At 39.0% G+C, this 25,174-nt stretch overlaps 1 protein-coding gene across 4 annotated transcripts in view; it reads left to right on the top strand.

The window, feature by feature from the left end:
- LOC127655137 (semaphorin-5B-like) overlaps positions 1–25,174 on the top strand; it is a 231,780-nt gene that overhangs the window by 156,158 nt on the left and 50,448 nt on the right. For all 4 annotated transcript variants that reach the window (XM_052142777.1, XM_052142779.1, XM_052142776.1 and 1 more), the window contains 4 exons: positions 3,088–3,373; positions 18,220–18,355; positions 19,222–19,429; positions 20,021–20,228. In XM_052142777.1, coding sequence (XP_051998737.1) covers positions 3,088–3,373; positions 18,220–18,355; positions 19,222–19,429; positions 20,021–20,228 — 838 coding nt within the window. The remainder of the gene's footprint in view (positions 1–3,087; positions 3,374–18,219; positions 18,356–19,221; positions 19,430–20,020; positions 20,229–25,174) is intronic.

The raw sequence follows: 25,174 nt of genomic DNA, 5'->3' as shown, positions 1-25,174 counted from the left end.
CCTGCCAATCGAGGTGCAATTGTTCCACTATACGTGTAATAACCTCCAGCAATTCCACATAAGTTGCCGAAAGTCTGGAAATCCGACAGCTAGGAGGAAAGGCTTCAGCCTGGCCACCAGCGAGATCCTCGGAATCCGATGTCATGATAGATATGGCGTCCTCATCCTCAACACCGAAGGAAACTGCAGTGTGGACTTCAGGGCTCAGAGGGAGACAGGAGAACATCTAGCTGAATCAGGGGAAAGTGACAGAGAGAACCGTAGGTCGGCCTGCTGCTCAACTCCCATCTCCTCTGCGTCCACGGCGGCCTACCACGAGTCAAACTCCCACATGGTGCAGGCAGACACATGATCTGCACCAGCAATCATCTTGACCAAATTTTCAAAGGAAGAGAGGCTTTCAAAGAAAGTCCTGACATTCATTAAATCACACTGTGCAATCCAAACCATCCAACGTGGCTTCCACGTGGCTTAAAACCCAGACAGGCATTACACATATCATGGGAATCTTCACCGACGATGAACCCCCCCCTCCCCAAACACACACACACACACACACACACACACACACACACACAGAGAGACCCCTGATGAAGTGGTGGTGTGAAAAAGGAGGAAACATTTACTTACAGCATGGAAAGAGGAAAATACTGTTTGCCATGTCCAGTCTCTTCACACACCAAAACACTCCATCAACCCAATACTGCTTATTTAAAATGACTTGATTAATTCATGCATTTGCCCCTGAGAAATAATTAATGTTGCACTCACGGCATCAGAATTAGTATTCACTGTGTCTCCCTGACCACTGTCTTCACCCTGATCTGTCTGGAACTGCAGTTATGATGTCTCATGCAAACTACAAGCTGAAGTATTAATTGTTAGATCACAATAAGCACCCTGTGTTATCGTGTCTGAACACAGAATCAAACCTCGGAGGGCCACACTCAGTTTGGCCATGTGCACACTGCAAATTGTATACAGTTGAAGCCAGAAGTTTACATAAACCTTAGCTAAATACATTTAAACTCAGTTTTGCACAATTCCTGACATTTAATCGTAGAAAACATTCCCTGTCTTATGTCAGTTAGGATAACTTTTTTATTTTAAGAATATGAAATGCCAGAATAATAGTAGAGAGAATTAATTCTTTCAGCTTTTATATCTTTCAACACATTCCTTTTGGGGCAGAAGTTTACATACACTTTGTTAGTATTTGGTAGCATTGCCTTTAAATTCTTTAACTTGGTTCAAACATTTTGGGTAGCCTTCCACAAACTTCTCACAATAAATTGCTGGAATTTTGCTCCATTCCTCCAGACAGAAAAGGTGTAACTAAATCAGGTTTGTAGGCCTTCTTGCTCACACATGCTTTTTCAGTTCTGCCCACACATTTTCTCTCGGATTGTGGTCAGGGCTTTGTTATAGCAACGCTTTAACTTCCTGGCTGATGTCTTGAGATTTTGCTTCAATATATCCACATCATTTTCCTTCCTCATGATGCCATCTATTTTGTGATGTGCACCAGTCCCTACTTCAGCAAAGCACCCCCACAACATGATGCTGCCACCACCATGCTTCACTGTTGGATGGTGTTCTTTGGCTTGAGAGCCTCACCCATTTCCCTCCATACATAACGATGGTCATTATGGCCAAACAGTTAAATGTTTGTTTACTCAGACCAGAGGACCCTTGTGCACTTACAAACTGTATTCTGGCTTTTTATGGCAGTTTAGGAGCAGTGGTTCCTTGCTGAGCAGCCTTTCAGGTTATGTCGATATGGGACTCGTTTTACTGTTCTGGGATTAATTTGCACTTTTTGCATCAAACTACGTTCATCTCTAGGAGACAGAATGTGTCTCCTTCCTGAGGGGTATTATAGCTCTGTGGTCCCATGGTGATTATACTAGCATACTATTGTTTGCACAGATGCACTTCAGGAGTTTGGAAATTGCTCCCAAGGATGAACCAGACTTGAGGAGGTCCACAATGTTTTTTCTGAGGTCTTGGCTGATTTCTTTTGATTTTCCCATGATGTCAAGCAAAGAGGCAATGAGTTTGAAAGTAGGCCAAAAAGTACATCCACAGGTGCTGATCAGAAGCTAATTGCCTATTTGTCTAAAGGCTTGACATAATTTTCTGGAATTTTCCAAGCTGATTAAAGGCACAGTTAACTTAGTACTTGTACACATATGAACCACTGCAATTGTGATACAGTCAATTAAAAGTGAAACAATCTGTCTGTAAACAATTGTTGGAAAAACTACTTGTGTCATGCACACAGTAAATTGCCAAAACTATAGTTTGCTCATTTTAAGTCTGTGGAGTTTTTATGACTTCAACCTAAGTGTATGTAAACTACTGACTTCAAATGTACCATTCCAGTCCAGTCTAGTTTAGAGCATGAATACAGAATCATTTTGTTCCTCAATTTCTACAAGATTATACTCTTGAATTTAATGTAGATACTCACTTTTTCTAAGTGTTGCAGAGTTTTTTTTCTGGGCTTGTACCCAGTGAGATTTTGTATTAGTGTTTAAAATAGAATAAAAAAGCAGTTATGTTTATTGATGCCTCTCTTGTGCTTCACAATATAACTGCCATCTAATTCACTTAAACTGCCCATGTCTATTTACAGGTGATCTATGCTATGCATTTATGGATGCCGTAGTTCAGCTGGGGAATTGGCAGGCCTTGGAGAATTACATTATTTTAAGTGTGCAATATTAACTCTGACTATTGTTATCCAGACCAATGCCACCTGGACCAATGGGACCACTTTGTTTATTCAGAACCTAACAATTTTTTATGTTGCATACAAATATGGCTTTCTCTTTCAGTCTGAATTGAGATACATATACTACTTGGCCAGAAGTATGTGTACACCCAAACACCTTCTCAATATGTGCTTGTTGAACATTTCATTTCCAAATCAAGCATTAATCCCTTCTTTTGTGGCATTGCATGACATCAAGGTTTGAACTTTTTGATGCTTTTTGCTACTGAGAGCCCTGTCATTGATGGATCCATTCAAAAAGCTTATCCAAGGTCTTAAGTAATGCTTTCCTGTTTTCCTTTTCCCTTCAGAACCTCACTTCATCTCAGCTTATGATGTGGGTCTTTTTACCTTCTTCTTCTTGAGAGAAAATGCAGTGGAGCATGACTGCGGAAAGACAGTTTACTCAAGGGTGGCACGGGTCTGCAAGAATGACATAGGAGGCCGTTTCCTTCTGGAGGACACATGGACCACCTTTACCAAGGCCCGGCTCAACTGCTCACGCTCGGGAGAGATCCCCTTTTACTACAATGAGCTGCAGAGCACCTTCCACCTGCCCGAACAAGATCTCATCTATGGCATCTTCACCACCAATGTGTAAGATTATATGATTTTTGTGTTGTGGTTGTAACAAATTTCAGTTGATGTAGATGTACTCAGGATGGGTTTGAACAGTATGTGAGCTAGGAATTAATTTAAACTGTCCTTATTCTACATCATTATGTAAGGAAATTTATAATGAAATTAGTCACGTTCAACAAATATTATAAGCAAGATAAATGACAAATAATTTTTTATTTTTAAAATCGTAATACAATGTCTCTTTGTATCCACAAGGAATTAGCTTTAATAAGGGAATTATGATTAATTCACTTATTAGAGTAATATTATTCTCATGGCTTATTGAAAATAATATCACACAGCAAAATCTTTTAAAAACAGGGATGAGATTATTTATCAAAATATACCACAGTCAAATTATCTTTGAATACAGCCAAACGTTATTGCTATTCTAAACATAAAACTAATCTAACACATAAAACCTGAAACAGGTTGGTGAGTAAAGTGACAGAATGTGAAATAAATGATCAATACAGATCATCAATACAATGAACTTAACAGAGTCTGTTTACAATGCCTTAAGAACCATTTATCCAAGAACAATTTGAATCTATATCGATTTGCAATCAGATTACCCAAAGTATTCAACTAAAACACCAGCACATTGAGCAAAAGTCTGGAGGTGTACTTGCGTGTTGTGTTTCCTTGTGTTGCTTGGTTATTTGGCATTTGAAGAAAGTTCATTCCATCTATGTTTTGGACTCAGTTATGATCACAGATAGTTATTGTCTGGATGGCTGATAAAGTGGGCTTTGAAGTGAGGCCTTCTGCAAGGAAGACTCGTGACTCCCATTGGGTGTGTGAACCGTAGAGCAGAGAGTGAGAGGCTTCTTTTGGATTTTTGTGTCTCGAAATTTCCTTGGACTCTACATGGAACGGACAATTAGGAAGAAGCAAGAGAGCCGAAGAGAGGAGACCAAGCGACGGTTCAAAGAGTGTGTCGCAAGAGAGAAGTTCTAAAATAGTTTTTTCTTGGTAGGAAAGTTTTGAACTGAAATTGGCCGCACCCCAAAGGTATCCTGAGCCAATCAGAAATGGCTTTTCAGAGTCACATGGTCGACTGGTCTGTCCTTTTCAAAGTTGATTTACAATCCTTTGTGTGGAGGATTCTTTCAACTCCCACTCAAAATAGTTAATGTTTAATCATTAACTTTTATATTGTGAAAACAGTGCAAGAGACATGACATTTGTTGTCATCAAAAGTCTCTACATAAACAAGCAAGCATTTACATACTAAATGTGACATGCTTTCATGATTATTACACGTGAAAGTAACAAAACATGAAAATCCCTGTTTACAAATCATACCGGTTAATTCATTGGTTTTACAACATGGATAATACATTACACGTTATGAGAAACCTGATTGTCGGGGTATAATATCAAGCTAAGCCTTTGTAAAGCGATTAATGGAAAGGATGAGGTGAGAACCGGCTAGAGAATATAAATAATATTTTTATAAAAAACTTTTATTAAAGACAATCTCTCTCTCTGTCACGCTGCCATCTTCGGTTGGCCTTTATCCTTAATTAGCTTGATTAGGGGCCGGGTGTATAGCATCACGACCCTGTCCCACCCTCCGCCCTGCCACATTCCTCCCTTGTAAACTCAGTCCATGGATCTCCGGCATGATGTACCCCCCCCTTTCCCTGGGGAGGGATGGGCCTTCTGCCCCAACCCAGCAGGTTGTCCCCATCTACCTGGATGAGGGAGGGGACAAGGTGAGGGAAACCAAAAAAAATTGTTACCTACACGCCGTAACGGCGATCGTGCCAAATTAACAAAACATTTAAAAAAAGAGAGGGAAAAGACCAACACGGAGTGGCAGAGGGAGAGAGAGAGAGAGAGGAGAGAGCCATGCCTCCCCGGGCAGATCGGAAGCAGTCTTCTGGCCCCTGGCGGACAGAATGCCACGCTTCGTTCTCGGGAAACAGAAGGGGTCACGACCCAGCCCCACCCTCCGCCCTGCCACAGCCTTGAATATTTACCATACAAGATTAAAGATTATAATCATCAATTTGTTAGTTAGAAGTGATTACAAATCACTACACATATTGTACAAGTTATATCAGATTATTATGATTAATTTGTCGTTTATACTGGTCATAGAGTCATTTTCAGAATTATCTAGCAAGGCTTGGTATGGTGTATATTTTATAGGGTTAAATCAAAAGTACTGGGACTTTGTGTGAAGTGTTCATTCATTCCCTTTTAGCTGCTGTTTGCAGAATAATGAGGATCTCTCAAGGAAACCTTTTAAAGAAAATCTGCTTTAGCTCTGTGTGGAAGTTCAGAAGGTCATACTAAGGGTTTAAATTTGTGGAACAAAGAAGGATCTTCTTTATTGGTCAGCTCTGTCATTACAAACCCTAGTTTGAGATTAAGCAGGCGTGGGAGAGACGGTCTCCTTCAGCAATTTAGGCGTCATGTATTTGTTTTTATGCCTCTCTAATGGCTCTGTGGGGGATCCCTCTGATCTGTGGAATGTGGTGTTGTGTTGTGTTCATTTGAAGGCTTTTTTCATGGATGATCCTACATGGCTATACACTCATTGAGAACTTTATTAGGAACACTATGCTCATAATAAAGTGCCCGACAGGGCCTTCTGCTGTTGTAATAAAGATTTGAAATAAAGATTTCAGCATTTTTTATCTTCTATAAAACGGCAGTGGTTACAAGTATTAGTGTTGCTCGGACACTGCAGCCTCTCGTTTTGGAAAATATTTTCGGGAAGGTCATAATAAAAATACGTAATGTAATTTAATAAGTGTGTAATATAGGATTACAGGCTCACTTATGTTACCAGTTGTGTTGTATTTAGGTAGGTATTCCAGGTATTCCAATCAACTTCTTCTTATAATCCCAGATAGGCTACAGCAATATGTCTTGATAATTAATCACCACAGATAGACATTTTCAGATGGGTTATTTACGTGTGACGCCAATTTGTAAATGCAATGAGTTTATGAATTTCTGGAATCTCTACAGATCCCTCATCTTCAGTGAATCAAATAATTATAATTAATCTAGAGTCATACATTTGTTCAGAAAACTAATCACATCCAAATACAATGCATTACTGAATAGCAACATCTACCATTGGATTATATGGTAAATGTATTCAGTCTGACTAGGAACGGAAAAAACACATCTCCTCCGTAGATAATAAATTCAAAAGGATCAAAAGAGAATAGTATTTTTATTCCATAGTATATTTTACATTTTTAAAATCAAAAGTTGTATACTGTATGTTAACATAAGTTAATGTTCTATGAATTAACATGATCTAACGATGAACAATAGTATTTTTTAGGGCTGTCAATCGATTAAAATCTTTTATCGAATTAATTACATGGTGTCCAGATTAATTAATTGCATATACAAATATTTGCTGAGAAAGCCCCTCATATAACAATAACTCAATATATAATGATTTATATAATATATAGGTTTATATATTGATATAAACATGTTTATATCAATATATAATATATTTATATATATATATATATATATATATATATATATATATATATATATATATATATATATATAAAATATTCATATAATTAAAATGCATTCTTGTGGCAGAAGAGTTAATCATTGATAAGACAATACAAAAAGCGGCTTTAGAATACAATGTATTGTTTACTACCATATTATTGATCATAAGTCAATCATTGGCATACAGTTCACAGCAATCCATTTCACAAGGGAATTTGTCAAACAGTTGGAGATTTATTATGAGGGCTTGTTTAAGGGCCCGTCAATTTACACCTACGTCAGACAGTAGATTAAACCATACAGGTGCGTTGTGTCATAAACATAAAATGTTTAGGTCACTGTGTCAAGTTAAATATAGTTTAATACTCAATCTTTAAACACATTTTGTGATCCCTTAGATCGCATTTGCGCTCCTTCGAGTGTTTTGAACGCAAGAACGTAACGCATGTTTGTTGTTCTGCCTACTGGAGTGTTTTCTTCACTGTATAAACTGCAGTGTTGCAATGTTGCTCATACAGCTGAAATTTCACTTACTGCCCTCTGGAGTAAATAGGTGGTACTACAAGCTTGTATTTTCTCAAGAATCTTTCTTATTATGGTCTGTGGGCATGCGATTAATTGCGTAAATTTTTTTAACGTGTTATTTTTTGTACAATTAATTGCACTGAATTAACATGTTAAATTGACAGCCCTAGTATTTTTATTAACTAACATTAACAAAGATTAATAAATTATGTAAAAAATATATTGTTTCCAATGCATACTAATATTAAGGAATGGAACCTTATTGTAAAGTGTTACCAAAATGTTTTTGATCAAATCTTCATTCTCTGACTACAGTCAAGCACTGTAGTCTCCTATCTCTCAATATTTCTGTATCTCTGTTCTGATACACAGAGATCTCTGATCTCTAAATTGTAAATTTATATACTGCTTACTTCACAATATATACTTCATACTGCATATTATGTTATGCATATAACTTATTTATAATACATTATGCGGTATGCAACATTCAAAAATTCCTCCTAACTTGGCAACTTTGTATCACATCACTTCTATTGTTGTAGCATCCCTCATTTTTAAGTTGATTTGCATAAACATTCCAACTAAATATATAAATGTCAGTTTAAAAGTACAATATACAGTTATTGCAAAAATGCATGCCTTGACAAAAAGCAGCATACTACTAAGGCAAAATTGCAATTACTTTTGCTTGACACTTAAGGTTAGAGATCTGAACAAACACCTAAACCCAAGTTTTAAATTTTAGCAAGTAAGCAATCTCAGTAATGAATTTAATGAATAGCAATACACATAAAATCCACTCAAAACACCTTAAACACAAAACCGTGGCATCATACCAGTGAGTTCTGCATGGGCAAACACCACTCACATTTTCTTCAGAAAGTTACATTTAAAAACATTTTTTGAATACATGCCTTCTCTTACTCTTTCCATTTCTCCCTCTCTCACTATCTCTATATCTCTCTCGTCTCTCTCTCTCTCTCATTCTATCCATTTCTTTTTTTGTCTCTTTTCCTGTCCCCTTTCACTCACTGCCACAGTAGGAGCAGAATATGGTAATGCAATCAGAACAACAGAGTCTCCATCTGTCTGTAGTAAATTGAACACCTTAAAGCAAAGCTCCCTGGGGTTTGGGGTAGGAAAACATAGAGGGCTGGCATGGGAGGGGGTAGAACGAGAGGCAGAACCCGAGAGCACGGCCAAAAGTGGCAGAGAGTGGCAATAGTAGTTTTTCCTGAAGGAATGGAGTTGGTAGCCTGAGTGTATGCTTTCAGTTAGCTGGCTAAAGGTATAAAAGCAGTATAGGTCTTCAAATTGAGCATACGGCCAGTAGAGCCATTTCTAGTTTTTGTGCTGTTGATAGTATTACCCACTCTGGCTGCAACAACACAGCTGTGACCACATTTCCTTTGAATCCTGTATTAATTCAGCAAATTGCCTGGCAACACATTAAGGTTAATTAACTACTGTATATTATGAATATACAGTACATGTATTATATTATAATACTACTTAGAATTCTGACTAATGTTATTCATTAATTTAACTATTTATTGCTGACTTTTATCTTATTGTTTTTCTACTATTTTATAAAAGCAATAAGCCACAATAAGCAATAAGTACAACATAAACACTGTAACACATGGCTTCAGGTGGCTTAGTGTTTTTATGAAATGGCAACAACAGCAATATCATAAGACACAAATGAATAAATAGTCAATATTTCAATCAATCAATCAATAAATCAATCAGTAAGATTAAACATGTCAATAATAACATTTACAAATAACTGCATTTACATTTATGAATGTTTGTGATGTGTGCTGCAATGACAGGTAGATGAAGACGATGATGATGTGAAAACCAAGTGCAGTTTATTCATAAATGTATTCACAAACCATAAACAAAAACATGGACTTGACTAGACTTTACTTGACTTGACAACCAATCAACGTAACATTAACAATACCTGACAAAGGACCATGGCAAACACAAGGGTTTAAATACATGGACAAGGTAACAAGACATCAAATGTACAGATAGAACTATAAACAAGATAACAAGACTAATAAACTTAAACCAATGGCAAACTAGAACTGATAACAAGTTAACAAGATAATAAACCAATGAAAACAAGACACATGAACATTGAGGGAAACAGGATATCACATGACCAGGAAACACATGACTATAAAACAGGAAATCACATGGCATGATACACATGACTGTAGAATGGGAACTAGACTTCCAAAATAAAAGACATGAACACAAAACATTACACGTGACATATCCCCCCCACAAGCACATGGGGTCCTTGAAGCATGGCCTGGCGTGGCCTGGCGAGATAGGGTGTGTGGTGTGGCCTGGCATGGCGAGACAGGGTGTGTAGCATTGCCTGATGAAAACAGGGTGTGGAGCATGAGACCAGGGCAGAGGCAGTGGAAGGTGGAGCCATGAGAGGCTCGAAGGGCCAGGGTGGAGCCGGAGACTCGGAGGACCAAGACAGAGCCACTTGACATGGCAGAAGTGGTAACATGGCATGATGTAGGAATGGCAACATGGCATAACGTTGCCACTGAAGCTTGCAACGCTGGCTCTGGGATGGATGAGGCTTGCAACGCTAGCTCTGGGACGGATGAGGCTTGCGACGCTAGCTCTGGGACGGACGAGGCTTGCATTGCTGGCTCGTTGGCCGTGGCAGGCACGGGCGCTCAATCTTTGGCCGTGACATGTGCGGCGCTGGCTCGTTGGCCGTGGAGCAGAGGCGGGCCTGTGACATGGCATAGAGCATACTGAAGCTTGGCTGTGACTTGGCATGGAGCAGACTGAACCTTGGCTGTGACAGGGCATGGAGCAGACTGAGGCATGGCTATGACAGGGCATTGAGCAGACTGAGGCATGGCTGTGACAGGGCATGGAGCAGACTGAGGCATGGCTGTGACAGGGCATGGAGCAGACTGAGGCATGGCTGTGACATTGCATAGAGTAGACTCAGGATCCGGGGCAGAAGATGGTGCAAGCTCGGCAACCATGACGAGTTAACAAGACAATAAACCAATGAAAACGACAAATGAACATGGAGGGAAACAGGATATCTCATGACCTGGAAACATATGACTATAAAACAAGAAATCACATGACTATAGAATGGGAACTACATTTCCAAAATAAAAGACTTGAACACAAAACATGAACAAATACACTTTAAATGTGACAATGTTAATAATTGGAATAAACAATTCTTCCGCCAAGTAATGTAGTTAATTAGTCTGTAGGCTTATTACGGTTGCCATTTAATACATTAATATACAGTACATATATAGAAATAGCACATTAATATATATCTATTAAAAATAATTTAGAATGTGAGGACACAGTTGTGCATTTATCTGCATTGTACGACTTTGATTCCAACTTCCGATCAGAGTCTAACTATTTGTTTTATGATGAACATTTTGGTATTTGGAGGGACAAAAGTTTAAGGGATTTTTTTTTTTTTGCATTTAAGTATTTGCAAGTGGTTTCCTCTTCATTTTAATAACTTTTTATTCTTTTTAAATAATGTTGTGAAGGAATATTTATCTCTCTCCTCTCTGTCAATCACCGTCATGTTAACAGGGTGGAACAGATCTTTTGGCAGTTAATATGGTAGTAGGCAATCTCTCTGGAAACAGATCTGCAGGTGTGAATAAATGTATCGTTCTTGAGTATGCATACTTTTCTGCCTCAATTACAACAAATACAGAATAACAAACTAAGAGTATCTCTTCGCTCACTGTGATGCAGCAAGACAAAATCCACCTTGAAATGAGTTTTTGTCCCCTGTAGCAAGAATCTGTGCTCTGTTTATTCAATCCATATTTCTTTCACATAAACGTATGGAGGTGTTGATATTAAAGGGTGCTGCTTGCTGTAACTTTTTATCAGGTTGGATATGTAAAAAGCTGTGCTGCTTTTTTAAAAAGTGCACTTAAATTGTATAGATCATATACTGTATTTGAAATCCTAAAATTACTACATTTTAAATTGTATTAAAACTCAATACCCTTTTTTAAAATAATGCTTTAGTGAGAAGTATAATCAAATTAATTCACTGCCTAACATACTGTATTTTGCTCTACCATATATCAGATGTCAGTACATCCAATGGCATACGTCAAATATACACTGCAAAAACATTATGACCACTCACAGGTGAAGCGAATAACGTTGGTGATCTCCTAACAAGGCCACATGTCAAGGTCTAGGTAGATTAGATAGTTAGCGAACAATCAGTTATTGTAGTCAACGTGTTGAATGCAGAAGAAATGGGCAGGAGTAAAGACCAGAACGACTTTGACAAGGGCCAGATAGTTATTGCCAGATGATTGGGTTCAGAGCATCTCTAAAATGGCAAGGCTTGTGAGGGGCTCCCAGTCAGCAGTGGTGAGAACCTACTGACAGTGGTTTGAGGAGGGACAAACCACAAACCGGCGACAGGGTGTTGAGCACCCAAGGCTCATTGACGCACGAGGGCAACAAAGGCTATCCCATCTGGTCCTAATCGACAGAAGGTCTACTGTGGAACAAGTCACAGAAAATTTGTGTCACAACATACAGTGCGTCGCACCTTGCTGCATATGGGGCTGCGTAGCTGCAGACTGGTCAGAGTGCCCTTGATGACCCCTGTTCACTGTTGAAAGTGCCAACAATGTGAATGGGAATGTGAGTGTCGGAACTGGACGTTTGGGCAGTAGAAGAAGGTCACCTGGTCCAATGAGTCCCGTTTTCTTTTACATTATGTGGACGTCCGTTTACCTATGCACTGTTTACCTGGGGAAGTGATGGCACAGAGCTGGTGGAGGGAGTGTTATGCTCTGGGCAATGTTCTGCTGGGAAACCCTGGGTCCAGCCATTCATGCAGACCAGGTACACCGCTTCATGGCAATAGTATTCCCTGATGGCAGTGCCCTCTTTCAGTTGAATAATGCACCCTGCCACACTGCACACATTGTTTGGGAATGGTTTGAGGAGCATAACGAAGAGTTCAAGGTGTTGCCCTGGCCACCAAATTCCCCAGATCTGTGGAATGTGCTGGACCAACAAGTCTGATCCACGGCAGCTCTACCTCTCAACTTACTGGATTTGAAGGATTTGCTGCTAATGTCTTGGTGGCAGATACCACAGGACACCTTCAGGGATCCATTGCTCAGCAGGTTGTGCTGTTTTGGCAACACGTATAGGATCAACAGCATATTAGGTAGGTGGTCATAATGTTTTGGCTCTTCAGTGTATTTTAAGTGCATTAAAAGTTATTTTACAAAATTACATACTTTTCTTTATTAAGTGCTACTAAAGTGTGTTGAAAAACACTCAAAAGTTGAACTTGCTGCATTTAGGATATATTTAATAGTGGCAGTGGGGGCGTGATCCATCCGGAGAGACAGAAAGCGGTAAGGGCGCTTGCACCTGAGCTAGATTATGTTTACAGTAATAATTTAAATCAATGTAGTAGTTGCAGTACATGGTTCCAAATTAATTAATTAGGGCCACACTGAAGTATGAAATGTGAACTTTGAAAGTATATTATTTGGATAATTCATATTCACTCAATGCACTTTTTTCACAAGGACAGACTTTGTTATGCAGTGAAAATATTTATGGATAATCTTGCCTCAGTCCCGGCTGTTGAAGTTTGCTGAGTTTGCTCTCTGGTTTTCTGCTGCAGTGCAGGTATTAACTGAAGTTGAAACATTGATGTTAATGTACTTTTCCCCTTTTTTATGTTTTCCCTTGTGAGATGCCCTACTTTTGATCTAAATCAACTTTGTGGGACCTCTTGGATGACTTCAAAAACCCTGTGTTATTTGACGTATTGTATATGCTGTCACCACAACACAACGTGACTTAATGTAAATAACCATGTGATCTACTGTACTGTACTGTATGTGTCACTTGGATAGCTCTGTAGTCATCTGCTCTCACAGTGAGAACACTTCATTCCAATATGTTTAGTGTTATAGCGTAATGGGATTTAATGGTGTAGGTGACTTTCTAAAGTGTCTTACAGGACCAAACTCTGTACTTTGTTTTTTTATCAGTGCTACAGCTTCAAAAACTGCACCGTCATCTGTGGAAAAAGTAATCTGCACCAGCATAAATGCAATAAACACCACAGTGACTTAGCCTAGGTATGCACAATTCTACCAGAGAGTGCATTTATGAGATGTACTATAAAAAACATTTAAACAAGCCTAAGGTTTTAAAAATCAATGTTCTTTTGAACAAAAAAATAAAAATAAAATAACAGCGCTTCTGGTTGAGATGCTGGGGGGAAAAAAACAGCAAAATGTGGCACAACGGCCAAAGATGTCCATGTAGTTAACATAGGAAAACAAATAAAAAATAGTATAGACAGACTCAAAAACATGTCTGGTGGAATGGCCCCTTAGCTGGTTAAAGCTGATATTGTTGGTCTCTCAGCCTGGCCAAGCTGGTTTTTAGCTGGTTCAGATGGACAGCCTGCTGGTCTCCAAGACCGGCTGAAAAGTGTCCAAATCCTTTAAAACCATCAAAACAGACCAGCTTGTCCAGGCTGGGAGACTACCCAACCACATTGGGCTGGTTTAAGCAGGGACATAAATACCACACCGTACACTCAGTTGTACTCCCAAGTTATCCCATGTTCATTTTCTCACTCTTACTTTTAGTCAAACTTTGGCTAGTACTCATAAGCTCTGAATCACTGTAACCCTGGTTCACTTCCCCAACAATCAATGTAGTACAAGTAATCTTCTGAGCCTTAGAGCTGTGATTCCTCCTCTGTTATTGCAAGAGAACACTTACCCTAACTGCTGTTCTCCATCATTATTTTTGTCTGGTGCACAAAAGAACAGGGCTAACATGGCAAGATGAACACATTCTTTTCAACATTTTATTCACAGTCCTGGGGCCCTCGACAAAACATAAATTGACTAAGGCTGAGTGAGAATGTTGTGCTTCTCTGTCTTTTGGACAGAGACATTAGTTCTGTTCCAAAACCTTGTGAGCAGATGAACTAGACTTTATTTTAAGGCATTTTAGGCATGCATATGAAGGATGCTGCCTTAGAACTGTGTTTCCCAACCTTTTTGGTCTTTTTAGCCATCAGACTTGATAATAAACGTAATTCATTATTTTAACCATTTGACAGCTGTAAAAAATTTTTGTTGCAATTTTGGTTTTATAGGTTTAACAAAGCAAAGTAAACAGTTCAAGATACAGTCAGGTCCATAAATATTGGAACATTGACACAATTATAATCTTTTTGGCTCTATGCACCAGCACAATGGATTTGAAATGAAACGAACAAGATGTGCTTTAACTGCAGACTTTCAGCTTTAATTTGAGGGTATTTACATCCAAATCAGGTGAACGGTGTAGGAATTACAACAGTTTGTATATGTGCCTCCCACTTTTTAAGGGACCAAAAGTAATGGGACAGTTGGCTGCTCAGCTGTTCCATGGCCAGGTGTGTGTTATTCCCTCATTATCCCATTTACAAGGAGCAGATAAAAGGTCCAGAGTTCATTTCAAGTGTGCTATTTGCATTTGGAATCTGTTGCTGTCAACTCTATATATGAGATCCAAAGAGCTGTCACTATCAGTGAAGCAAGTCATCATTAGGCTGAACAACAGACCCATCAGAGAGATAGCAAAAACATTAGGTGTGGCCAAATCAACTGTTTGGAACATTCTTAAAAAGAAAGAACTCACCGCTGAGCTCAGCAACACCAAAAGACCCGGAAGACCACGGAAAACAACTGTGGTGGATGACCGAAGAATTCTTTCCCTGGTGAAGAAAAGAGTGAATACAGAGGGTTCACCACAAGATGTAAACCATTGGTGAGCCTCAAAAACAGGAAGGCCAGATTAGAGTTTGCCAAACAACATCTAAAAAAGCCTTCACAGTTCTTCAACAACATCCTATGGACAGATGAGACAAAGATCAACTTGTACCAGAGTGATGGGAAGATACAAGTATGGAGAAGGAAAGGAACTGCTCATGATCCAAAGCATACCACCTCATCAGTGAAGCATGGTGGTGGTAGTGCCATGGTGTGGGCATGTATGGCTGCCAATGGAACTGGTTCTCTTGTATTTATTGATGATGTCAATAAACTACTGCTGACAAAAGCAGCAATATTATCTGCACATATTCAGCCAAATGCTTCAGAACTCATTGGACGGCGCTTAACAGTACAGATGGACAGTGACCCGAAGCATACTGTGAAAGCAACCAAAGAGTTTTTTAAGGGAAAGAAGTGGAATGTTATTCAATGGCCAAGTCAATCACCTGACCTGAATCCGATTGAGCATGCATTTCACTTGCTGAAGACAAAACTGAAGGGAAAATGCCCCAAGAACAAGCAGGAACTGAAGACAGTTGCAGTAGAGGCCTGGCAGAGCATCACCAGGGATGAAACCCAGCGTCTGGTGATGTCTGTGCGTTCCAGACTTCAGGCTGTAATGGACTGCAAAGGATTTGCAACCAAGTATTAAACAGTGAAAGTTTGATTTATGATTGTTAATCTGTCTCATTACTTTTGGTCCCTTAAAAAGTGGGAGGCACCTATACAAAATGCTGTAATTCCTACACCGTTCACCTGATTTGGATGTAAATACCCTCAAATTAAAGCTGAAAGTCTGCAGTTAAAGCACATCTTGCTCGTTTCATTTCAAATCCATTGTGGTGGTGTACAGAGCCAAAAAGATTAGAATTGTGTCGATGTCCCAATATTTATGGACCTGACTGTACATGTAATGGGTCTCACCAGGCCTCATAACAAGAGGCAGAGCCAGGCAGCAGGGTCTGGCAGGGCGAGTCACCGCTCCTGGAGCTCTGCCCGAGGGTCCATCTGTCTGTGGCTGCGGTGTTACCACCAGTTATTGCTGCTCATTTAAATGCGGTCTCTGCAGCACACACAGAGTATGAATCTGTTAACAATTAAAGGCCAAAACATACTCTACACAAGTACGTGAACGCAGATGAGAGCACTTAGCCAAAGCATCGCCAACGTGCAGTTTGTTGAACATGCTTAACGTGCGTTCTTGCCGTTATCAGGGCGGGAAGTAACCTCAGCACTCAAGGGGGCAATATAGTTACCTTCAAACATCTGTGCCATTAATCTGGATGTGTTATTATTAGATTTGGGATTGATGCCTTGTACAGGTATAGATAATCAGAAGACTTTCCTGATTATTATTAATATATGATCATGTTTACTTGAACAGCAATATGGTGATAAGTATCAAAATTCAGCCAATTCAAAAACCACAACGTAATAAAGCCGCATTAAATTAAGGCTGGACTTACTCTCTGCTTTTGATATTTGCTTAATCTGTTTATGACCTTACCCCGATAAAGGAAAACCATTTAAGGCTTTTACATTACGTCTGCTTATTAAGCATAATTGTGTGAGATCGTGCAGGTAAACGGGTTGATTGAGGTGTTACTGATTTATGACAATTCTCTTAAATTTCAAACCTTAGATTTGTCTCAAATATGCTCAGATTAAAAGAAAACAGAGGGAGACTATTTTACAAACCATATTTGGTGGGGCATTAAAAAAAATTATCTTAGTTTCAGTGTGGGCATAGTTACTGCATTTTTTAATTTGTTGGGCTACATAGTGTACCATTGTATATATGACAAAAAATAAATGAATTAGACTTTGATTTTTAACTTACTAGGGACCAGCACATAAAACACAGTATATGCTGGTGACCTTGGAGGTCTTTTAAGTAAGCACCCGTGACATAACACAACATGACTTCTGAATAATCATGTTATCCTGCACACTCTACTGTATGTTACTGTAGTCACCTGTTCTCACAGTGAGAATTCATCTATTCCATATGCTGAGTGCCATTCCTAGCATGTTACAGGACTTGTTAGTGTAGGTAACTTAGCTGGCTGGCACACTGAATGCTCAGGGGACATTTCTCAGGCTGTCCTTTCTTAGTCCTGCACCCTAATAGCCATGAAACTGCATTGTCATCTGTGCTAAAGAAGGTTGTTGCTCAGTATGAGTCTGTTAACAACCCAATCCATCCACTGCAGAGTTCCCCATCTCTCCTACTGAGATCTTTCTTTGGTCTGGGATTGAGTCTGGGCCACCTGTCACACAAATCGGTGGAGCTTATTAACTTGCGGTGCATTTGAGAAAATGTCAAGCCAGAGGCTGACAAGATCCACTTGGCTGAACAGATTATTAACTTTTATTTTTACCTCAAGAATCTAAATTTATTTGCTGAAATAAAAAGGTCTGACACCAGGTTTTAACCAGGTGCAATGTGATTAAGCCACAAGTGTTAAATCTCTTCCATGCAAATCAGAGATCTTGTCCAAACCAGCACTTTGTCCGTTACTTGATTTCTATTTCTGTGGGGTTGTGCTGGGAAGCCCCTCCCACTGTGTAAATTTATTGGTCTAAAATCCCACAATCAAACATCAAATATCTTCTGATTGGCCGTGATTGTGGTGTGTTGTGCAGCATTTTCACTTTCAGAGTGGACAAATTATTTTTGAAAAATGTATCATGTCACACCCAATTAGGACACATTGTTTTAATCTATTTTAATTCTAGTAATATTCTTAATCGGATCTTAATTGCATAAACTGCTCATGATCCTGTCCAACAGGATCATGAGCAGTTTATGCAAAACAGTTCACTACCACAAAACAGTTTACTACCACAAGTTCCTTTATGTTTAAGTAAGTTTAATTCAGTAGTGATTTATTTGTAAATAACGTCTTCTTTCTTTTGCAGGAACAGCATTGCTGCCTCTGCAGTTTGCGCATACAACCTCAGTGCGATCACACAGGCTTTCAACGGGCCCTTCCGCTCCCAGGAGAACCCTCGCTCCACCTGGCTGCCTACTCCAAACCCAATCCCCAACTTCCAGGTGCACCATTGCCCACGAATCCCTTTTAAATTTGGTTCTCTGTGTGTGTCTGGAACAAACAGACAATATATAAATTCCTTCAGCCTGCCGCTGTGAGAGTAATTGCTCAAAAGCAGCTGGGCATACCTGCATGCATCATCATTCACTGTTACTGTCAACTTACCTATAAGGAACCGAGAGAAGTTTTGGTTGCACTTTATTTTACAGTACGTGTACTTTCAGTATAATTACACTGTACTTACCCAAGAAAGTACTGACTAATATTAGATAACTACATGTAATTAATATGGGTTAAGGTAAGGATTAGGGCAGCCTGATCGCACATACAATTCGGCAATTTTATGCCGACTTTTCTTTAGCCGAACTTCAGTATACGTTGACCGAATTTGAAAACACTGCCTCCAGAGGCTAAAGCGGTAAGTGTTTCAGAGCATATAAACTGTGTGACATCTATTTATATCCAGGAGAGGTCACCAGAAGCCAGATGGATAAATATAATTTTTTTTCAGCTGATCAGGGTGTAAAATAGTGAAGAGAGATGCTTATTTTATTTAATCTACCCCAACCAAAACCCAAATCTAACATAACCATTAGTAGAGACAAAATGCAATGTTAGGGATAAAAATGCAACCTTCTTATCACGCTCGTCATTGTTTATACAAACATGATTACTTCCTTGTTTGAATGTGGATTGAACTGTGGTCTCCCATGCAACTGATGCAACATGCTAACAGCCATGCCATGAGGGAAAGTAACTGATGTTGAGTCGTTCCAAATATGTCTGATGGGAGATAGTCAGTGAGTTGGCATACTGTTGCTGATCCAACAATCCCTTTAATGACTCTCACCCTAATGACTTCTACTAGTGTGGGACCATAGATGAAGAAGGGCCCAATGAGGGACTGACAGAACGCAGTCTACAGGATGCCCAGCGGCTCTTCCTCATGAATGATGTGGTCCAGCCTGTTTCTGTGGACCCACTAGTCTGGCAGGATGACGTGCGGTTCTCCAAGTTGGTAGTCGATATTGTACAGGGGCAGGATACTTTGCACCATGTCATGTACATAGGCACAGGTAATAAGACCTTTAGGAAGTAAACTATGAGTCAACACAGACCATGTTAATATCTGAGCTTGGTATGTAGCCAAAATACAGTATGTGGCAATATATCAAACTGCATCTTAGTAGGTACTGTAAATTAAAACTGAAATGCAAAAATAATTTTCTTGATCAATGTTTTGGTCTTTTTTCCCCAATATAAATATTGGAACATCCTAAATGTATATGTGCAGCAAAATTGTGTAAGATGTATGCTTAAAACAATAAGAAACAAAATTGCCAGATAAGGATGAGAAAAGTACATTTAATTGAATATATAGTGTATTCTCTGAAAACAAGTTTTAATATCTTTTACAATTACATTAATTTATTTTAATTAATACATGTACCTTGTAAGGGTGGAAGCAGGAAAAAATTTATTAAGAAAATGAGCATTGTGAGTGAGTTATTGATTCAGTTTGTTCACTTTGCACAAAAAACAAACAAACTTGTACATCACGTGTCTTCAAAAAGCTAAAAACTTTATGTATATTTATATATAGCATTAGTTTTCAAAAGTTTTCAGACTCTTGTAATTACAATTTGCCTTCTGTTTTCACTTATCAGAGTATGGAACTATTCTTAAGGCCCTGGCAACCACAAATAAGAGTTTGCAAGGTTGTTACTTGGAGGAGATGCAACTCTTCCCTCCTGGTGTGCGGGAGCCAATCCTGAGCCTTCAGATTCTCCATGGCGACAGAACTCTTTTTGTGGGCTTGAATGACAAAGTGCTTAAGATCCCACTGGCAAGATGCTCCAGCTACAAAACAGAACTGTGAGTACCATATGCCATCTGCAAATTATGCACAGATGTGCAAACACAAACAAGTAAGGGACATGCATGCTCAAGAGATTTGTCTGCATAGTCTCTCGAGATTATGGTAGATAGGGGGGAACTGATATGGGGGAAAATCAATATTACAAAGAATTACAATATCGATATTATGTGTATCAACAATATTTCTATTCAAACAAAATGCTAAATCAGAACAACCGTATAATATACACTCACCTAAAGGATTATTAGGAACACCTGTTCAATTTCTCATTAATGCAATTATCTAATCAACCAATCACATGGCAGTTGCTTCAATGCATTTAGGGGTGTGGTCCTGGTCAAGACAATCTCCTGAACTCCAAACTGAATGTCAGAATGGGAAAGAAAGGTGATTTAAGCAATTTTGAGCGTGGCATTGTTGTTGGTGCCAGACGGGCCGGTCTGAGTATTTCACAATCTGCTCAGTTACTGGGATTTTCACGCACAACCATTTCTAGGGTTTACAAAGAATGGTGTGAAAAGGAAAAACATCCAGTATGCGGCAGTCCTGTGGGCTGAAAATGCCTTGTTGATGCTAGAGGTCAGAGGAGAATGGGCAGACTGATTCAAGCTGATAGAAGAGCAACTTTGCCTGAAATAACCACTCGTTACAACCGAGGTATGCAGCAAAGCATTTGTGAAGCCACAACACGCACAACCTTGAGGCGGATGGGCTACAACAGCAGAAGACCCCACCGGGTACCACTCATCTCCACTACAAATAGGAAAAAGAGGCTACAATTTGCAAGAGCTCACCAAAATTGGACAGTTGAAGACTGGAAAAATGTTGCCTGGTCTGATGAGTCTGGATTTCTGTTGAGACATTCAGATGGTAGAGTCAGAATTTGGTGTAAACAGAATGAGAACATGGATCCATCATGCCTTGTTACCACTGTGCAGGATGGTGGTGGTGGTGTAATGGTGTGGGGGATGTTTTCTTGGCACACTTTAGGCCCCTTAGTGCCAATTGGGCATTGTTTAAATGCCACAGCCTACCTGAGCATTGTTTCTGACCATGTCCATCCCTTTATGGCCACCATGTACCCATCCTCTGATGGCTACTTCCAGCAGGATAATGCACCATGTCACAAAGCTCGAATCATTTCAAATTGGTTTCTTGAACATGACAATGAGTTCACTGTACTAAAATGGCCCCCACAGTCACCAGATCTCAACCCAATAGAGCATCTTTGGGATGTGGTGGAACAGGAGCTTCGTGCCCTGGATGTGCATCCCACAAATCTCCATCAACTGCAAGATGCTATCCTATCAATATGGGCCAACATTTCTAAAGAATGCTTTCAGCACCTTGTTGAATCAATGCCACGTAGAATTAAGGCAGTTCTGAAGGCGAAAGGGGGTCAAACACATTATTAGTATGGTGTTCCTAATAATCCTTTAGGTGAGTGTATATGTCTTAACCAGGAACAACTTTCAGTTTGGTTCATTCTGAGCAGAAACTGTATTTTTTTTTTCTGCTATGGTTCCAGCATTCCGCTGCCTACTTACCTATTGGTAACCATTCAGAATTAAATAAATGAATAGTTAATAAAGTATTTTTAAAAATGATAGTACTCTCTGCTATGGGTGGGTGATGTACCAGTTGCAATGTTACCAGATCTCTCAAGAACAAAAGGGACCTGGTCTGGAAAAACATGCTCAAAATAAGGGACTTGCCTAAACTAAACTAAGTGATAATAATCAATTACATTAATTACATTAATTTTCCCCTTGTGGGGGAATTATCAGCATAGAATTCATAACAAGCAAAGTATATAGTAGCCTAAAAAATTAATTTTTAATAAATTAAATCTTAATATAAAATAATACCCCCAAAATATTAAAAAAATACATCTGCCATCTAAAATCAATTAATAGCCAAAATCACTCTCTCATTCATGCATGCACACACCGTTGTCTTATGCGGGCTGAATTATGTTATTTTAAACATGTTAAAAATTATTTAATATTATCACTGAAGGCTACATCCACAACTTATATTAAGGCAAAGAAATTTGTGATGCATTTCCCTTTAGAATCAAAGCATATGATTATCATGTTCAACTAAAAATAGAGAAGCCTAATTTTTTGGGCAACAGGATGCAGTAATATTGCGAAAATGTTCTGTAATAAACCATTTAGATTTAAGAACTTATTACCAACATTTTTCACTCAAGAGCAATTGAAAGGAACTTCATTCCTATTTTCACAAAAAATGTCATTTGTTTTCGTTTTTTGGAACATTTTCAGTCCCTTGTCTTTTTCTTTCGGATATGTTTTTGTGTAAACATGCTGGAACCAAGTACATTATTCCTTTATGTCATTTATTTTGATGAATTTGATATATCGAATATACTCAACACTTCTTCTATGGCTTTGTGATGCAGTTAAGCAGTTCAGCACATGTTGCGCTAAGCACTACCTGTAAGATATAAGATACAATATAAGGTGTTAATGTTTGTCTACAAAGCATTGCATGATCGGACTCCTGAGTATATAAAGGACATGTTAATCCCCTACCATTTCCAACGCATCTGCTGCATTTCAGAGCATGCTCCTAACTGTCCCACGGTCTCGCTTGAGGCGTAGTGGATATCGTGCCTTTTCTGTTGCGGATCCTGCACTTTGGAATGTGTTGCCATTATCTTTAAAATCATTGTCAAGCATAGACATTTTTAAAAGGGACTTGAAAACATACTTATTTTACCAGGCCTGTGGCATCTGATTAGGTCTGAGAAATGTGAGTGATTGGTTGTATGATATATCCTGGTGTTATATTTTTGTTGCATTTTATTGAGTTGAGTTTTTTAATATTTATGGACAGCACTTTGGTCCATTTTAATGGTTTTGAAAGTGCTTTATAAATAAATGTTGAGTTGAGTTGAGAGTTGAGTAAAGTCTAATTTCAGACGAATAAGAAACAGGTGAGTAAAGATAGCAATGTATAACGTTTTAATTCACAATACAGATAGAATCTCTATATTAGCATATCACAACCCAGATATTGATATAATATCATATCGCCAGGTCTCTGCTAGTATTCTTTTAGTTTGCCTAAAAATAATGACAAAATGCAGTGATATTTTTGTTCTGCTAAGGTATTCGTTTGGTGATATTTCTCCTGTTTGTGCACATCCCCCAAATTTCTTGACCTAGGAGGAGAACTCAGCTAATGGAAGAGAATTAATGACTAGTTAAATCTCATGGGCATGGTTTGGGCGGGATGTTCTTTTTTTATTTTGCTCAACAAAATAATTTTAGTTTTATGCCGGGCGTGGTATAAACTCAGGCTGCTTTTGTCTGGGGTGCTTTAATTCGTTCATCAGAAAAAAATGTGTACATCTTCCATTGTATTATTTAGGCTTAATAATCAGACAATTGCAGGTATTTTTGACAACTTCATGCATATGCAGTCCAGGCCCTTTTTGATACAATGAACAATGCATGCTTTCTCATTTGGCTAAAGGTGTTGGATGACATCAGCCCAGCATCAGGTGTGTGAATGGCCTCTTTCACTTTGGTAAAAGCTCTTGTTACCCAACTTCTGCTGTATTATACCCTTGATCTGTCATTGGGAAAGAAATGCCTTCTTATGGGTAAGTGAAGCGGTAACAGAGTACCACTCCTGTGTATTTTATCAAAGCTCTCCATCAACTTTCCACTCCACAACCTGGGGTGGAGACGAAAGTCAGGCTCAATTTGACAGAGAGACACACTAAAGGCTCTGTATGCACTCTACGCCCCATGAATGAAGGTCAAGGAACTAGTGTGCGTCTGGATGAATAAGGAAGAGATAAAGAAAGGATGAAGGGTTCAAAGGAAAGAGGAAGGGAGCCATCTCAAGTTAATGATTCTCAGTAAGGGCAAACATATTTGACTGCAAGCATGTGATTAGTCAGCGCTTTGATTTCACCTCTCAATACATGTGCACACTCTCTCACACACAGAAGCACACATGTGCTGAAGGCTGAGGGTGTTGCATACTAAGTATGGTGTGGGTGAGATGTGAGACATGGAGCGGAAGCGGACGTTGCCCTATTTAAAACCCAGCAGGGAGGAACAATCACACAGTGCTCCAAGGGAAGACCAGAGAGGAGAGTCCTTCAACATAATTTCCCTTTGATTTCCTCCAGACCCAGTGCACAGCTAGGAAGCTTTCAACCTGGTCTCATAGAATTACGTTACTATTCCTACATTTCTGGGAACTGATTTTTATGTTGCTCATTGTACGTGCTATTTCAGTTTTATGGTTAAATAAACACTAGAGGTGCTTCAACAAGAATTACTTTTATTTCCTTTCACACAAATTACCAGTAAAATGGCAGATTATTAGTTTGTACACTTATTTTTCAGCCTGTCCTCACACAGTGCTTTCTAATGACATCATAGCACTTTTACTAAAGCGTATGACTCAATACATCATTTTTTAATTTTTTTTGTCATTAACAGTTTTATTGATTCCATAATAAAAAATTAACACATGAAAACACGGAATCAACTTTTATCCGACTTCCATCCCCTGAAAATCACATGCCTGCCGATCATCACGCAAGTAAAGATCCAATTTTGTATGTGTTTATTTATTATATTAATACCCGCCCTATTACCCAAATACAAAGTTTGGGGCAGAATAAAATCTGAGTGCCCAAGACCTCACAGACAAAACTCCGACCAAAACTCTTGCATCTCAACACAGGACCAAAAAACACGGTCCCCATCCTCCAACTGGCATCACCAGCAAGTAGGTGTGTCTTTAAGTCCAAGCCTATACAATCTAGAGTGGGTCCAATAAAATTGATGCAGTATCTTAAATTGAATGAGGTGCACCCTTGCATCCCTAGATATAGACTTGACATTTTTAGAAATCCTACCCCATTCTCCATCTTTTAGTACTAAATTCAAGT

This window comes from Xyrauchen texanus, chromosome 14 (assembly GCF_025860055.1).
Source record: "Xyrauchen texanus isolate HMW12.3.18 chromosome 14, RBS_HiC_50CHRs, whole genome shotgun sequence".
NCBI classification, from domain to species: Eukaryota; Metazoa; Chordata; class Actinopteri; order Cypriniformes; family Catostomidae; genus Xyrauchen; species Xyrauchen texanus.
Note: the sequence above shows the minus strand (reverse complement) of the source record. Positions and strands in the feature narration are given on the sequence as shown.